Here is a 19,469-nt window from a genome sequence, read left to right on the forward strand (position 1 = left end):
TAATATAGAACGAATTGAAATAATATTAGGATAAGCTTGTCATATTTTAAGTGAGTTTACTATTTCAAAATTTGTATTTTATATGCGGGTTATTCAGAAACTAAGGTCTGATGGCCATAACTAATTGAATGTCCCATTAACACTGAAAGGAAACTATGTATGAATACAAAGAAACTTGTAAGGAATAAATAAATAAAAAAAAGATTTGAGAAAAAAAACTTATGGTTCATATTATTTTACAAAAAATCAGATGTTACCTTCCAAATAATTTTCATTTATGAACTCTCAAATTTGTTCGTATGATTCTAATTTTGAAACTACAACAATACAATGAAGGAAATGTTTTAAATATATTCTTAATTAAATGATATAAGTATCAATATAAACTTCATATTTGTAAACTATCCCACAACCAAAATCATTTGTAAACTTTCAAATTAAAATCCACATAGCTTTGACTCGCTTATATTGTATATTGAATATCATATTTATATTATACATCAAAAAAATTCTAGAAATTTTCAAGAAGTAGCACAGCAACATTGGAAGTTGCAAGAAAATAAAATTGTGCTTGATATGTACGCAATGGATTCATTAAAACATATTACACAATTAGGTCAATATCATAATCTTTATGTCATAGATAAGCATTTAAGCCGAAAAATAAAAACAATGAAAATTTACTTATGTAATGCAACTTATTAAGCTAAATAGTTACAAAACTCAAGTAAACATGTCACCAAGCTGTATTGTATTAAGTATTGTCCATAGACAATACGTCACATGGCACTTAGGCAAAAAATTAATAAAAATGAAAATTCACTGAAATAATAAAAAGTAACAAACAATTTCTTAGTTTCTAACTGAACGAAACAAGCAATCAACAATGCGGCAAAAAAGCAACGACTGAAACTAAACATAATAATATACTTTCTTAAAAATAAATAGGTATAAATTCAATTTGTAGTATTTTGTCGCATACAATATAAGTCAAAATCAGCATCAAAAATTGACTTTATTGTTAAGGTTAATTTAAGAACTTAGAATATATTGACTAGGAAATAATACAGAATATTGGCAATAACAGAAATATGGCAATCTATTTTTTTTTACCTGAAAATTTGTCGCATTTCTCCCAGAATAAGGGGCAATAAAAATTTTACTCAGACTAGATATAATTTGTAGTTATGAAAATGAAAAATTACAAATAAGGAAATTTACACACCAAATTCAACAATAAAAACATGAAGTCAATGTAAGAAAAATATATAAATATATATTATGTATAGAGTTCAAAATAACAACTGTTAAAAATATCTAAATACATATTTATTCCAGGAACTCATATTATTTGCATAAATATAAAATTAAGTAATACTTTAAAAAAATTAACTACATTTATATTTTAACTTGCACACTAAAACAAGAAAAATATAAAGATTTATACAATAATGCTAACTTGGATAAAGAAAGAACAGATTTTGAAAATATATTTTACAAGTATTTTTGACAAAGACAAGTTTAAATATGCTCAATATAAAGTTGAAAGCTTCAAATATATATAAACCAGTGCTGTACATAAGTTGTCAATTTCTAATGATTAGAAATTGTTCTATAAAGCAAAAAGAGCGCCATCATTGTCATCTTTATCCATCTGACGTCGATTGTTTACAGCATTTGATTGGGATGAAGCTCCAGTTGCTCCTGCGGAAAGCCCAGTTGTACGTGAGTTGTGAAAGTTGGCAAAATCTAAAGGTAAAAATTTTGTTTTAGTTCTCTCATTAAAATCCTAGAACAAGAACATAAGTAAAAAGCAAAAAGTTAAAATGTTAAGCTTGCAACTTTTCAGTTCAAATTGTGTTCAGTAAAAAAAAAAGATAGAAAAATGGGTTGAAAATCTATTAACTCATTTTGAATAATTATAAATTAAATGGTTCTATTTATTTAATATTTCAAAGGTTTATATGAGAAATTTAAAAAATAAAAATAGTGAGTTAATTCAGAATAAATTACATTTAGATTAAAATTACACATAAAATTACATGAGTTAATTAGATTAAAACTTTTATAAGTTAATATCAGTTCCTACTAAGCCAACTAAAGGTATTAAAAACTAAAGATATTATGAAAGAACTAATATTAAAACTTTCAACATAGTTTTTAAGTATGCAACTTAAAATAATGCAATAAACGGCTTTATTTTAATGAACTATTTCATCCTTGAAAATCCAAATGAGTACATTCATATGTCTTACATGGCATTGCTATTTCTTTATCTAAGTTGACATGGTTAAAGTCATTGGATCTATTACACCCTTTGAAAAATTAACCATGCACTAAAAAAAATCAGACTTTTATGTGGAAATTTAAATACACTTCTCACAAAATAAGCTTTTTGTTAATATTCTAATTTTGTTAATGTTCAAAAAATACTTTTTTGTTAAAAAAAAATTTTTGCTTTAAGATATTTTAGAAATCAAGTAGGCAGAATGAAAAAATATGGTAAGAACACCATATTATGTTAACATTAATATTACAATAATTTAAAATTTATATTATATCCAGTCTTCTTTTCTTTTCTTTTTTTTTTTTTTTTTTTTTTTTTTGCAAAAATTATCAATAAGAATTTTTTTTTTTTTTTTATTTACTAAAGAGCATCTGATATTCTATAGGATTCATTGTTTTGAACTTTTATATGAATTCAGGGTTTGCCACACATTTCACAAAAAGGTTTAATCTCCAATCGATGCCTTTAAACTTTTACCTGTTCTTGGAAGATTAAATATTCTGATGTACTCAATATAGTCACACTTAAAATATTTTTTTATCATTCATTGTTAAATTTATATAATAAATTGCCAATGCAGTGAAGGCAACCAAGCCATACTGAAAATTTAAAAAATTCTAATTGGGCAGTGACAATAAAAAGGTTGGGGAGCACTGAGCACTTACAGCAACTATTTAATCCAATCATATGATTTAACAGGGTGCGTAGCCAAATCTTTGAATCAAAAATAAGCACTTTTTAAAAACTTTTCAAGCACTTTACAAAAAATTTCAAGCACTCAAAAAATTCATATTCAATCAATGATATTATTGAAAAACAAAAACTTTTTATAAAGAGTTTTAACGTTAAAAAAAACCCAAAAAGAAACGGACGTAAATCAAAACAATCAGTACTTTCCCACATCACCGAGTGAATTCAACTTGACCCTGAACTCAGAACAAAAGTACCCTTACCCCCTACGTCAAAAAAGTGTTAGAAGTAAAATAAAATAAACAAGAATAAAATTAAATTAAATTAAAAAGAAAAACATTTCATAAGGATCTGATATTCTCTATCCGAATTTGAGCACTCGGGTTTCGGTTTAAGTGTGCGCGCATGCGCAAGTCATAACGTGGGTACGACATGAAGTCCACGTGAATGATTATGTAGCAAACACCCCATTTTTCGTGAAATGCATGGGATCCATCAGATATCACTGAAGAAGAAAAAAATTAATTGTGGAAATAAAGCACTTTTTAAAAACACCAGCTAAAAAAAGCACCTTTAAAAGCTTTTAAAAACGAAATCCCCAAAAAAGCACCTTTAAGTACTTTTTACAAACGCTACGCGCCCTGTTTAAGGACATCCCTTAAGTAATTTTATACTTAACCAATGGCATTGGCTTAAAGCAGGGGTTTCAAACTCGCGGCCCGAGTTGAACATTTTTGTGGCCCAGTCAATATATCCGATGCAAAGTAAAAATAAAATAGAAATGTGAATTAGAAACGAAACCAGCATATAAAATTATAATATACTTAATTTATAAACTATACGGATCATTTTAAATTGTCCAAGCGAAAATGTAAAATTCTAATTGGCTGAAATGGAGTCCGTTTCACACTAAGCTATCAATTAGATAGTACATAATCAGGTTTATCCTATTATAGGGAGGTAGTTGCTTATTTTGCTCCAAGGTCTCAATCAATTCTGGGATTTGAAAGAAAAAATATGTAAGTTTACAAACTATAAACCGAGATACAAGCTTGTTCTCCGATCAAATATGGTTGCAAGATTTATCTTTTATGGTTGATATAACCAAACACTTATCCGATTTAAATTTATTGTTATAAGGCAAGGATCAGATCATTTTGAACATGTTTGACATAATTAAAAAAGCATTCAAATGTAAACTATTTCTTTGGGAAAGGCAACTGAAAAATGAAGATTTAACGCACTTCCCAACGTGCAACAAGAACCAATGTAGTTTAGATGATACTGCATCGTATCCAAAAATACGCAGAAAAAAATTTCAAATCTTAGAACAGAATTTGAAACAAGGTTTAAAAATTTTAATTCTTTGGAAGACAAATTTTGTTTGTTTTCTTCAGATTCAGTGCGACTCAAATTTGAAGGCACAATTCATTGAAGTGGGTGTGGGTGAATTTCACGCATATTTACCTGTAAGGTATGAAAATACTCGAAAATTCGCGTATGAAATTATTTCCATATTTGGAAGTACTTATCAGTGAGAGCAATTATTTTCTGTTATGAATGGAAATAAATCTCCTGTCCAAAACCGTATTAATAACGCTCACGTTGGGTCAATTTTGAAAGTAGTCTCGGCCAATAAAATTTCTCCCGAAATAGAAAAGATAATAGCAGAGAAGAAATGTCAAGTATCACGACGTAAACAATAATTTAACTATATGTTTATTACAATTCAAAATAAAAATATTAGATTCCATGAACATTGATTTTTTTTTTTTTTTTTTTTTTTTGCGGCCCACCTAAAGTTAAGCATTGTTTATTTGGCCCAAGTTAGCTTTTGAGTTTGACACCCCTGGTTTAAAGAAAGCAACTTTTTGTCAATTTTTAAAAAGTTTGACAGTGTTCTTTGATAAGAATTTTGACTTTTTAACCAATTACATAGCATTATGCCAATAGTTGACTATAATTGTTTTTACTTTACGCTATAAAAACATCATAACAGAAACATTTCAAGGGATTGCTTATGCAATTCCTTCTTCAACATGAAATATATCAGAAAAAATAGTCGAATTTCAATGTTCCTAAATCATAGGTTCCTAAACAATTTTAAATTACTGCCCATTATCAAAAAAATTAGAAAGAAAAGAAGCATTAATAAATAATTAATCTATAAAATTGTTTGTGCTATTAGATATCTTAATATTTTTGTTATGTTACACATCTGAAACAATATGTCATTAAGTTATTGAAAATATACCTATTGATCAGAACACTTATATTGGAAACACAATATAAATGTACTAGCCACTAGGTATATCTTAAAAACTTAAAATCATAGAAAACATAGTTATAGAAGATACATGACAGAAATCCTATATTAATTATGTTCTGATAATATCTCTTTAAATTATAAAACAAAAAGATAATAAATTATAGAAATAAATTAACTTAATGATAGATTTCAAGTTTCTTTATAAAAGGAGTTAAAAATAAGAGAAAAGTAAACAAAAACTTACATGCTTTAAAAATTTGTGTATAATACTCTTTTTTGAAGAAAAAAAATTAAATATTAATTTTAATAAACACATAGCCTTCAGCCTTTCAGGCAAAATTTAGGGAAGTCACAGGGGCGCAAGTTTTCAATTCACATAAAGATCATGACACCTTTCAATGGTAAAATTTTAATGTGGGTATTACATTCCTTCTCCTGATTAAAAAGTATTAAAAAAAACAATTTTAATGACTTAACTGCTTTAATGAAAGCTAAGTTATAAATATAAATAATTTTACCATACCATACTAAAACATTTATGAATTTTACTGTATAGTCAATACTAATTTCATCTTCAGTTACTTATAAAACTCTAGAAATACACAACACTCCTAAAATACCTATTATCTTGCTAAGGCCCCCTAAAAGTCTTTACTGCTTTGGAGACGATAGCACCCACGTTGGGAGCCTACGCCTCAAACAAATAACTCAAATGCTTATAACTTTTTAAATTTGTAGAAATAATATTAAAACAAGCAAATTATTTTAATTTAAGATTATTACAGTAATTACGTTACGTTTTCTAATTCTCTAACTCATCTCATTATGAATAAAAATAACTCCTAAAGTGAAACTAAGATTTGAGTTTTTCCAAACAAATAACTCATAACATAAAGGCAAACTTACCATTGCTTGCAGGAACATTTGAAGATCCTAAATCCCCACTTTCCTGAAAAATATAATTTAAACAGCTTTTAGCTTCAAACAATATAAGACATAATTACATGTTTATTTGAAATACACACAGTATATAATGTGGTCATGAACATGATTTTAAGTAGAAATTAGTGGCACAAGAGCCAGAGGCAGCTATACTGTGTTAAATAATTTTATAAACTAAGCCTGTTAATATAATGGAATGGAAGAAAACAAAATAAAAGGAAGAAAGACCACATGGATGCCTTAAGGTCATGGAAACTGTATTTACCTGAAGCATAAAACCCTCCTAAAATAAGATGTTTAAAGCTTTACTAAACTTCGCAATTACATTTAAACAAGTATTTTGGCCAAATATTCAATGATAAAATAAAAATATATTGGTCATAACATATAATACTTAAACAAACTTGAAGGCTATCTTTCCCAGACTACGATGATGGAATGTTTTAAAGTAATACTTAGAAGTGTCAAACAGAGATATGTTGATAGAATTTGATAAAGAAACCTATATGAATCTTAAAAACATGTTACTTTCCATACAAAATAGTCTCCCTTAAATTGTTTATAGTTTTGACAGACATTTAATTTTTAAATTTTATAGTCATATGCTTTCAAAAAATATCTAGCAAACTTGATAATGCTAAGTTTTCACAGGTAAATAAATAAATTAGAAATATAACTACATTTTTATATGATATTGAGTACATTTTTTAAACATCGAAAATATTTTAGTGAAAGAACGAGTTATGGATTGAGGCTTTAAATCTTTCAAATTTGAAAAAAATATTGAGTACCTCATAGAGCATAAGAAATACTATTAAAAAGCTATTAGGACATAAAAAACACTATTAAAACTTAAGTGTTAAATAGTGATTTTTTGGCATAACTGTCACTTTCAAATTAATCTAAATATAAATTATAACAAATAATACCATTGGTCTGCCTTTATTTGCTGCAAAAGATGCAAGACTTCCTTCAACTTGATTTGGATTAGTATTATCTTCATATGTACTACCCCTAAAAATATATAGGATACTTAATAATCAATGAATATCTATAATTTAATTAATTATTAATCAATGAATATATGAATGTATAAATTATTAATCAATGAATATATGAATGTATAAATTATTAATCAATGAATATACGAATTAATAATCAATGAATATCATCAATATCATCAATAATAATATAATAATCAATGAACCTTCGAAGAAAAAAAATTCTTATAAAGAAAGAATGATCTAAATTTCTTTCTCTCTTAGCAATGTTTGAGAAATACTGTAATAGGTTAATCATTTTGGCACAATTAAAAAAAAAAGAATGATTTAATAAAACAAATTCATGGTTTACACTCTAGCTTTCTTATTTTAACGTGAATTTTCTATTTTCAGAATACACCAAAAATATTAAGAAGTTGAAATAATTCACAAAAGTTACAAAATCAACAATAAAAATTTAGGAGGTAATCATTTAGAGGGCTCGTTTAAAAATTTATTGCTAATCAACATCAAATGAAATAAGTATAAAGCATATTATTTGTTAACAGAAGGGTAAAGGGTTAAAAAAAAAAAGAAGGGTAAAAAAAAAATAGAAAAAAAACAATCATATACATGTTCATTAAATAGCAAGCAATATAAATTAGAACAATCATTATATGAATTTCAGCATTATGAAGAAAGAAAGAAAAAAATATATATACTGAGCATGTTGTTAAGCAACTCTATATTGAGAATGTTGGAAGATAGTGAAAGAATGTAAAATAACTTTAATATAAGAGTAAACATATAACTTACGTTAAGAAGATATATTACACTTACATATATTAACTTACATTAAGAATATAATTTCGAACACTATATCAGAATATCATAAATTACATACTTAAGCTATTGATTTTTATATTTATACAGGGTACGTAGCCAAATCTTTCAACAAAAAATAAGTACCTTTTAAGCACTTTTTAAGCACTCAAAAATATTTTTAAGCACTATATACATTAACAATATGCAAAATAATTTTCAAAGAATTTACATGATTATGATAAAATAACTAGTTTCTGACAAAGAAATATTTTTTTAATTATATTAGCTATTATAAAATGATCAAGAGATTTTTTAGTTCGATATCAGAGGGTGGAAAAAGAATCCTGAAATTGAGAATATCTTGCAAAATGCAGCAGAGTTGCACATTAGAGAGCAAAGAATCTCACCAAATCCAGCTCAGTAGGCTCACACGCGGACTCGCAAGTATTTAATCAAACATGTAAAACGATTAGCGCTTTCATACGCTACCGACCAACGGTAAGCCGAAATGGATTGTCGTTGAATGTGGTAAAAACATTGAATAAAACAATGTGAAAAGCACACTTTTGCATAATATGGGGCGAAAATAGACATGGTTAAGAAAAAAATATTTTCGAAAATGGAAAATTAAGCACTTTTTAAAAACACCCAATAAAAAAAGCACCTTTAAGGGCTTTTAAAAAACAAAATTCGAAAATAAGCACCTTTAAGCACTTTTCAAAAATGCTATGCACCATGTTATACAGTAATTTCTTAAATGAGATAGAATCTCACCTGTTATTTCCACATTGCAGGCAACAGTAAGTAAATGTCGATTTTTATTTATGACGCATCTAATAAATATTGACATTAAGTAAAACTACTAAATATTTCATATTTAGAGACATACAATTTAAAAATGAAATGAACTAAAAATCTCTACTTTTAAACAATATAGTTTTCTACGCACAGGACCATCAAAGGGTTAACTTTAAAACTACTGAGGACTTTAAAAAATATTTAAAAAATATTTACTTTGTTTTACTAGAGTCAAAAGATGAAGTCCTTGCTTGTGCAAACATGTCAAATTCATCAGCTAGAGAGCTACTTTTTTGTTCATTGGAGGCAGACGCTGCTGAATCTTGCAAGTCTAGAATTCGGAGATGAAAGTCATAGATTAAAAGCAGTATCACAATAATGTATTTATTTTCTATTCATTATCATTATATTTCTCATTTAGTTTATTTATTTTTAACAGAACTAAAAATACTTTTTGATTTATAAAGGTCTTAAAGTGATAACTAATGATTAATTTTAAACTAAATATACATGAATGAGTTTAAATATACATTCAATCACATACAATAATAAATCAAAATATACCAAACACATTGCACAGTGGTTAAGGCACTGATTATTAACTGTTAAGGATCAAGGTTTGATCGCCTGGGATGGCTTGAAGCTGGTACCCAACCTAATTTCAAATGGGTGGGTATTACCTTGCTCGGGATATATTCTACCCAACAATAAATGAAGAAACACTTTTAGTTTTTAGCATTATTTTAAATTTCTCAAGAAATACTTAAAGGATTATTTTATAACTTTATAGGTGTATAGCTCATGTGATTTCTCATACTTATGAATAAAACTTTTTGCTTTCAGGAGTTTTAAGGGATCGGTAATAAATTACGAAAGAAAATAAGTGCTTTTGAACACTCTGTCAGAAAATATAGCAATAAATTTGTAACTTGTATCTGTGACTATCGAAGGCCTAGCTTAAATATTTATGAGGATACAGACATTTTCATAAAAGACTAATTTTTTTGTTTAATGTTTTTTGCTATAACTTTAAAAATATTCGAAAAAGTTTTTTTACAAATTAAGCAAGATATCATTTAAAGTAGTTTTTTCATACTGAGCATGTGTTGAAAACATTTTAAAAGGTTTTTTTATAAATTTTGCAGTGAATCGTATTTGGTAAAAGTGTGATTTGACTATCTTAAAAATTTAAAGTCATTTTCTAAGTAGTTTTGGTAAATTTTGAAGAAAAAAAAGCTCAGAATGGTAAGGGATTTTCTGCAAATTTCATTTTGTATAATAAGAAGATGAAATTCAATAGCAAATGATACCTTAGAAAAATCATCTATACATTAAAACATAATGGTATAAAAAAAGAAAACATACTTTTATGGGGGATGATTCCCCATAATGGAGTCTTTTTCAGGGTTCTTGCTCAATTATTTCAAAAAAAAATTAGGACTTTTTTAGGACTATGGAAAAAAAATTAGCACTTGATGTAAAGTAAAAATAACATACTTAATCTATACATGATATTAAAAATATACAAATAAAGTGTTTCACGATTCATGAAGTAAAAATTACATAATTAATCTATACATGATGCAAATTGCAGCTTAATTTTGTCACAATCTTTTTCCTCGATTTTCTTTTTTTTGACTTAAGTAATTTAATATGTTTCTCATTTTTAAAACACACTTGCTTTTGTTTTCTGACATTAATTTTGGATTGATGCAAGCAACATTAACATATCTGACAACAGAATAGTTTATTGGACATTTCTCCAGTAAAGTTTCTAACATTTTGGTGATAAACTTTCGGCAATCTTTCTTTATATTCATATGATCCCGGTCAGAAATAACTTTTGAGGGCAACAGCTGCTTTAAAATTTGGTCACCTTTAAAACCTACACTGATTTTTGTCAGAGAGACATAATTCTTTTCATCACAAAAATTAAAATGGCACAGTTTCTCCAGAGAATTTAAGTTTTCTATAGATTCTGGCTTCAGAATGTTATATAATTGCACACTATGTAATACCAAATCCTGTATATCTGCAGCAAAAAATGGTAAAAGTGGCCGATCTGCTTGATACAGTTTCAAAAATGGTGAAACTATCTCCGACACATTTAAGAAAAAGTTCAGCTTAATAAGAATTAATTTGTCTTTTATTGCTTCTTGTAAAGTTGAAAAAGATTTACATTTCTTTTTTCTAAACTTGCCAACATTTTTCACATAAGATTTCAGATCATTCCAAAGCAATATTGCTCTTTCAGCTGCAGGTGCATTTTCCAGCCAACCGTGGTTACAAAATTTTAGTGGTAATTTGTTCTCGTTTGATTGATTAATAAAATCTTTTCTTGTGGGTGAATCTTTAAAAAGATAGAAGATAAAGCTCAGGATGGAACCAATGAGCCATTCTGTTTCAGATTCACCTTTGTAGAATGCATTATTTAAAATATGAAGCCCACAACTTCCTATTGCATTGCATTGAACACCATGTTCTTTTAACAAATCTTCTTGATTATTATAAATTTTCCAATTGACAGCAGGACTATCCATAGAAATCTGCAATAATTTCTTCAGGTCTACATTTTTGACTGATGCATAAAAACAGGATAAAAGGTCATCTGCTGCTGAATGGCCCAGAAAAGCTGATGTTAAGTATAGCGTCTCTACAATGTTCTTATCTGGGTTCCAAAAGTGGATATGTAAATCCAACTGCTTCTGCTGGGTCGCTTTGTTCAAAGACTCATCAAAAAGCAATGTATAAAACTTGGCATTATCAATGCACTTCAGAAGTAGCATGCTAAAATGAGGTGCAAGTCCAAAATGACAGAGATATGCACACTTAGATTCACTGCAGGCGAAATGACGTGCTATTGAACTGTCTGGAAACATTGTACTAAATAATTTTCCAGTGTCTTTGGAAGAATTGTAGGAGTAGTAGCTTTCTACAACTTTTAAAGCCCATAAAATCTCAGAAGAAAGAATTTCTTTCCCCAAAGCCCAAGAATCTTCTAAAAAGATGGAGGCAGCAGGAGAGCTGAAGGCAACAGAATTTAAGGAAACCGATTTAAGGAATCCGCACTTTTTTAGCACTCAGAAGAAATTTTAGCACTTTTTAGGCCCTAAAAAAGTTTGGGGAAAATTTTAGCACTTTTTTAGGACATTTTAGGACAGCAAGAATCCTGTTTTTTAAGAAATTTTGTTAAACAAACTTAGTACAAATTGACATTTGTAGAAAATATATCATCATTAAGAGCTTTCTTTAAAAATGTACAAAAACTACTAAGAAAATTGCAAGAAATTTCTTAAATGTTCAAAATTTCAAATTGGACTTTTTTCATTAGTTACTAAATACAATTCACTACAAAATTATGAAGGGAAAAAAATTTAATGTTTTTTTTTTAATGCAAAACATGAAAGAATTACTTTAAATGCTCATGCCTTGCCTAATTTTTAACATATTGTTCTTTTTAAAATAATAATTTTATAATTAATCAAAAATTGCTCCAAAAATTTTGTTTACATTTATTGAATATTTCTAAAAGTATAGCAAAAAAAATGTAAAACAAAATATTTTTTTTAATAAATAGTTCGTTATACAAATATCTACATTTTCATAAATATTTAAGTTCGGCTCATTAAATTTTATGGAATTATTACATGTATTGCATTATTGCAATAACCAAAGTAAGCAATACAAGTTACAAATTTATTGCTATATTTTCTGACAGAGGGTGTTTCTTAAACACTTTTTTCGTTCGTCATTTATTGCTAGTCTCTTTCACCTCTGAAAGTTTTAAACTTCATTGATAAATATGAGAAATGCCATGGCCTAAGCATCTCTAAAATAGTCCTCCAAATATTTCTTCAGAATTTTTTTTTTTTTTTTTAAATTTAAATCTGAAAGTGTCATCTTCAATGATTATAGAGTAGAGTAAAAATGGCTGGTGTGAAACGCTTATCACATTGCAGGCAACTTCATATTTCATTCACTAATGCAGGACTTAGTATTTTTTTTTAAATATCTTATAATTGTTTTGATATTTTTTCCAAACAAATGTTTTAATAATCTGACTCCTGAGTTTATCTGTACTTTTTCTATTTTACCTTTAGAAAAAAAATCAATAGAAAGTCATTACTTGTTAATAAAATGTTTCTTTTATAGGAATTAATGAGCTACTACATAGAGTTAAACAAATGTAAATAGTATTCCAAGTAGCAGAAACCCTTTAGCATGGAAGTGGGTATGGCACAGCAGATTATTTTTTAGGAAAATTGCTGAGATTCCTTTTTAAAATATCTCTAAACTTTTTCCTCGTCAAAATTTTAAAAAAAGGCAGAATTGAGAAAACACCACAAAGATCAAAAAATTAAGAATTTGTCTGTTAATTGCAAGTTTAACTGTATAGGGATACATTCCATTTTTTTAGTGTCATTGTTTAAAATTCAAATTTAACCAATGTATAATTTTAAACGACCATACATTTGCAAATTCTGCTAAATAAATTTTTTAATACAAGAATTAAATTGTGAACTAATAATATAACTTATACATACTAAAATTAATATACGGTCGAACTCGCTTATGAAGAGTGCAAAAAGTCAACAATATTTATTCGTTATATTCAAATGCTTGGAAAGAATGAGTTTGTGCAAAAATTATTACAGTGCATAATTACATATTAAATTAAAAATGTTATACTTTCTTCGTTTCTTATTTCTGCACAGTACAACAGAAGTTAGTTTGCTTTGAGCTGTCTTAATATCGCTTTGTGGAGTTATTGTTCTTCGGATAAGATTCACGGCCCAAAAAACATTGTCATTTTACACCCCTGCTTTAGAAAAAAAGTTAATGTGTTGGCTAGCCTAATGATTTATCACTTTCAGTTCGATGTCTTTGAAATCTTAAAGGAATTTTACGAAAAAGGAATTATCTGAACTGATGGAAATACATAGAAATTTTATAAATCACAAAAATATTGCTCTCTAAAACAAGGTTTTGCTCATTTAATAAGAGCAATGCTTCAATTAGTACCAAATAAGTATTTCCTAATTCTTTATTAAATCCAGATTCAGAGTAACTCAGGGCTCTTTATAAGCAAGTTTGACTGAAATAGACTAAAAAATAGTTTTCAAGTACAAATTACATAATAATTATTCTCTTACTCAAATTTGAAAGTTTTGCAGCTGTATCCCCATCTTCGAAAGCTTCACCAAAATCTATTAGTGGCTTATCTATAGGATTCTAATGAATAAAAATAAAACAGGATATATTATTCACATAATGAAATGCAGTAAAGAACAAATTATCTAGGATGCTCGGGACCATCACTATCCCGGATGCCTGAATTTACCGGTTTTCCGGATCAGGTAAAAAGGTGCCATTAATCCATGTTTTATTGAACCCAAAATTCAATGAAAAAGAGTAACACATTTTAAAATAAGAAAAAATAAGAAAAGCTCTCCTAAATTCAAAAAAAAAATGGTAGAAAAATAACATTCAAAAGAATAAAAACATTTACAAGTTTAGACAAGAAAAATAAATTTAAAAAATGCAAAATTCACATATTTATTTCTTGAAGATTGATTAAAATCACCAAAATTAATTTATATAAACAAAACCAATGATTAGAAAACGCATTATAATTCATACCAAATTACAAGGAAAAAAGAAAATGATACAATAAAAGGAAAACTTATTAAACTAAATAAAAACAACACTTGAAAATTATCAAACGGAAACGATAGTTAAAAAAGGCACTAATATAAATATTAAAACCTCGGAAAGGCAGGACATTATAAGACCTGAATTTTTTTTAAAAACTTAATCTTAAAATTTATTGAGCACAAATTTTTTTGTAAATGGGGGGAGGGGGAGAAACACTCAAAACTTTGTGGAATCAGAAATGTATCTTTATACTTTATACTTTTAAAAAAAACTGCAATCTATTCATGAAATAATGTCTGTTATCAGTAATAAATAATTGCATACTTAGAATAATAAACAAACTTCTCCATTTATTTTTTTAATAAAAGCAGACAATTTTTCATGAAAGCAGATGTGATTCCACACCAAGAAAAACCTGCAAATGTTTTCGTAATTCTAAAGAATCAAAATTTGTTCAATTGGAAAATATTGTTTCCTTTGATGAGTCAAATTTTCATTTTATTCCACAATCGTTCTAGTTCAAAATGGCGGAAAACTGAGCAAAATTTTTCCCTGTTTTCTCGATGCCGAATAAATGGTTTTCTACTGTACCAAATTAATTTTATGAAATATAGTAGATCTAATATCTAAAATTCAAATCTAAATATAAGTTATCCAAAATTGCTTTACTTTTTGAAAACAATCTAAAAGAATAATTTCCTTAAAATTTTTTAGTTTTTTTTTTTTTTTCATAATCATAAATAAAAATATTTTTTATCCTGCAACAAAATATTATACACTAAAAACAAACTGATTGGATGATTCAAAGATCCCATTTATATTAAATAAAAAAAATTTACGGTCTATTCGTCAGCTAAGTACCAGGCAGAAATTCTAACAAGTTCTTAAGACAAATTTATTTTCAGCAATTGCAAGAGAAATTTATAAATCCATTCTGTTTGAGTAATTTTTGCTGCATTCAGTTCTTAAGACAAATTTATTTTCAGCAATTGCAAGAGAAATTTATAAATCCATTCTGTTTGAGTAATTTTTGCTGCATTCACATGTTTCTTTACCCATATTTTCCATCATTTGTGTCAACTGAATGGCAGAAAAATACAAGTCAATTAGGATCAAATAAATAACCAAGCTAATGCATGGATGAAGAAGCTTGGAAATTTTCTCAAGGCTTTGCATGGTAACCATCCAATGTATAAGTATTAAGCTAATGATAAGATAACAAATTACATTACATCACTAAATAAAATTAATTTTTTTATTGAACATTTTAATTTTACCTCAGCACTCGGGGGTGGAGGTAACTTGTGCTCAACATTTGATGTCATGGCTGTGCGTTTCTTGTCATAACGATCATAACGAAGAAATAAATTGTTAAGTTCATCATTAATTCTAAGTAAGTCACCTAAAAGAAACAGAAATTATGTTAACTTTACAGAAAAAAATAGAATGAGTTTCTGTTATAAAACAACAATACAAATAAAACTATAACATTAAAAACATCTGCTCATAATTTCAATAATACTCAGAATGTTCAACAATAAATTTCAATAAAAACAAAACATACTAAATATACTGAAAAATTAAATGATATTAAAAAAATATAGAATTTTTAAAACTTTACTTTAACCCGAAAAAATATTTTTTTGCTCGGAAAAGTTATGGAAAATACTTTTATAAGATTACATAAAAATTAAACATATCCCACTGTTTTATGTTCAAAATTTCGAAGTGACAAATTTAAAAAAACAATTTTTTTTTTAAATGTTTAATTAAAAAAGATTTTTTGATCATAAAGTACTTGACATATAAAAATGTATTATCCTGAACAATTTCAAATAATAAAATATATATTACTCAATCATAAAAGGTTGTTTTGTTATTTTTGAACCTAATAATCCTTTCATGCCCTGTAAAGGCAGTATCAATACTTTTCTTTTTCATTTGCAAGCAGGATACTTAAATGTGTTAAGAATTATATGTTCATAAATATAAAACAGTGAGCATATAAGCAAAAAGGTAATTTTATGATTAAGGATTAAATTGAATTTTACTGTTAAAATTATTTACTGAAATATAAGTAGTCAAAAATTTAAAAAAGTGAATTATAAAAGATACATTACATGTTTAATATAAATGGAAGATTAATAGCTTACCTCTAACAAGCATTTAAAAAAAAAGGGAAAACAAGCTTAGTTTTTAAAAAATCTATTATAGTATATAATTTTGCAACAAAAATAATTTTTTTAATAATAAGAACTTTAAAAAGTCTTGCACTAAATATATTTTGTCATTTTGTCACCAAAAATAAAAAAATGGTTTAAAATTAACTTCAACCCAACTTTAAAAAAGGGAGAAAAGTTATATAACTATTCAACTATATCAATGAACCAAAGACTTGGCTTGTAAAAAAAAAAAAAAAATTAAGTTAAAATATTATATTTAAAATAACTCCCTTGTTTTAGTTTGGATCATTGCATCAATAATAATAAAAGTGAGTAAAAGTAAAACATTTTTTTTTTGTATAAAAAATAAACTGAAAGTAATTACCATCATTATATTTCAAAACAAATTGACGTACATAGAATAAGCCTAAATAGTTTTAAAACCATAAGAGGTTAGGAATAGATACATCTCTAAATTAAATGAACTACTTAATGTATGTGAAAAACAAAAACATAAATTCAACAAAAATTAGAATTTTCAATATTAATTCCTATCTGTCCTACTAAATGGATCTGAGACATGGCACTGCAATAAAAATAACATGAAAAATCTTCAAGTATTTATTAACAACTGTTTAAGAAGAATCTTGTGTATCAAGTGGTTCCAAAAATTTTGTAATACAAAAATCCTTGAAAAAGCAAAACAGAAACATTGATCTGGAAATTAAAAAACGTAAATGGATTGGTCATGATCTACATAAACCTGAAAACTTTAAAGTAAAACAAGTTTTGGCTGGAAGCCTCAGGGCACTAGAAAAAGAGGAAGACCTAAAAATACTCGGCACAGGACGATTGTAAATGAATTGAAAGCAATAGGGAAAGATGTAGAGAGGCAAAATATCTGGCCACAAATAGATTGAGATAGAAAACTATGATAGAAGCCCTGTGCTCAGATTCAGAGTAAAAAAGAATATAAAAGTCTGTGCTAATGTACGTTGAGAACTTAAAACTTTAATTTCCGATATAAATAATATTTTCCTATATTATTTGAGCAAATTAGCTATTCAAACATAACATTTTATTTGAAATTTTAAGCCTCAACATTGATTCAAAATAGATATTTCATGAATGATAAGAAAGTAAAATTTTACATTGAAATAACATTATTTAGCAATATATAAATAATTTATTATCCAAATATTAAAGCATAAAATAATTGCAAAAATTTTCAGAAAAAAACTAATAAATTTTTGTACCCCAATATTAATTAAAATTATTGCTCTATTTCCACTAATTTTATAAAAATAGAAAAGCTAAACTTGATTTGTAATAATGTAAACTTTAGGAAAAATGCTTCATACTTTGTTCTTTTTTTTTTAACTAATTCATAGCACAAAATGCTTAACTCATGTTTCATTTTACATATAAACAAATCAACATTAACATGATACTCTAAAAATAAGAGTATACATTTATAACAAATAACATACAATTTTTGAGTATGTAAACAAAACTATTAAAAAGGTTAAAACATACTCGTAATTTCTTCTACTCCTATCCTGTCAATAAGATCCACAATTCTACTTTGCATAGCATAACATGTTTTTTGTAATTCCTAAAATAAACAAAGATTTATTAATAAATAACAGTCCGCAGCAACCAGCAGGTTTGCGTTTTTGATCTAACTGCTTCGTCGTCCCACATTGTTTTTTGTCTTCCCATTACGCAGCTCTACATTGATTCTGCTGCATTTGGCAACATTGTTGTGATGGTATTTTAGAAAAAAAAATGAAAAGAATGGAATTGAAATCATGCACGTCTCATGTGGCTTGCGGATCTTTCCTTATATTTGGTTAAACAAACTCACTGCTTGACGTTTCAATTTTATTGCAGTTTTTGAGGATTGTGGTTACAAAATCATCATTATTTAGTGTGCTTCATTTCTTTATTTTATTATATATAGAGAGAATAATATACATCCCAAGAAACTCAGTAATAAAATAAACTCTTTAAGCTGGAAACTATAATTGAATGGCATTGAGATAAAAGCAAGAGAAGTCATGATTTTTTTAAATGAAATATAGATTGTTTAATATATTTTTTTTCTAATTTATTTAATAGCACAAATAGTTTAACATATTTGATTAAGTATGGAATAAAACACTTCTGAAATAAGATCCTATACCTGCAAAAGTTCCAAATCTTGAGGGTGTTCTTTACCAGGAGTAAGTTCAGTTAACATATCTCCAAAAACTTTCATGTTACCTTGGACAATATCTAATTCACTGCGTAGTTTGGCTAATTGTTCCTGATTCAAAGTGAGAGGCAAAGCTTGAGGTGGCAAAACATCTGGCATAGGATTTGAACGTAGTGGCTGGAATACCTAGTAATTAATTAAAAATATGTTATAATTAATAAAGAAATAATAATTTTTCTAACATTATAAAATTTTTAATTAATATCACTTTCAACTACCTTTAACTATTAAAAAAATAAATCAAATAAATAAAAGCTTTACTAACTGGTGTTGGGTGAGCTACTTGGTCAGAAGACGGCCGAACAGCAGAAGATGTTGCAGGCGTTGGAACACTCTGGAATCAATGTTTTTTATAATAACAGCTAGTTTTGAATAGAAGCAAGTGATTTTTTATTAAGTGCAAATTCTGAATTAAAAGGCATTTAGCATTTTTTTTAATAATAAATTCTAAGTTACAGTTGAAATAACAGTATTTATGAAAAAAAAAAGATTCTAAATAAATTTTCTTACTAAGTGCTAATCCTAAAATAAATTGTAATATAAGTATGAATCAGACTAAATAGACTAGTTCAAAATTATAATAAAAACCCCAATAATCCTGAAA

The 19,469-nt window shown here is 26.9% G+C and overlaps 1 protein-coding gene across 1 annotated transcript in view; it reads right to left on the bottom strand.

Moving 5' to 3' along the window:
- Positions 1 to 290: 290 nt before the first annotated feature.
- Positions 291 to 19,469, bottom strand: part of LOC107456168 (TOM1-like protein 2) — a 32,308-nt gene continuing 13,129 nt past the window's right edge. Inside the window, exons 7-15 of the mRNA XM_087151722.1 lie at positions 19,131 to 19,199; positions 18,794 to 18,991; positions 18,145 to 18,223; positions 15,724 to 15,848; positions 13,945 to 14,023; positions 9,008 to 9,122; positions 7,118 to 7,202; positions 6,153 to 6,195; positions 291 to 1,749 (exon numbers count right to left, since the gene is read on the bottom strand). Coding sequence (XP_087007848.1) covers positions 1,613 to 1,749; positions 6,153 to 6,195; positions 7,118 to 7,202; positions 9,008 to 9,122; positions 13,945 to 14,023; positions 15,724 to 15,848; positions 18,145 to 18,223; positions 18,794 to 18,991; positions 19,131 to 19,199 — 930 coding nt within the window. The 3' untranslated portion in view covers positions 291 to 1,612. The remainder of the gene's footprint in view (positions 1,750 to 6,152; positions 6,196 to 7,117; positions 7,203 to 9,007; positions 9,123 to 13,944; positions 14,024 to 15,723; positions 15,849 to 18,144; positions 18,224 to 18,793; positions 18,992 to 19,130; positions 19,200 to 19,469) is intronic.

The sequence above is a fragment of the Parasteatoda tepidariorum genome, chromosome 9, assembly GCF_982258835.1.
Source record: "Parasteatoda tepidariorum strain Cologne lab strain chromosome 9, Ptep-v5.0, whole genome shotgun sequence".
NCBI lineage: Eukaryota > Metazoa > Arthropoda > Arachnida > Araneae > Theridiidae > Parasteatoda > Parasteatoda tepidariorum.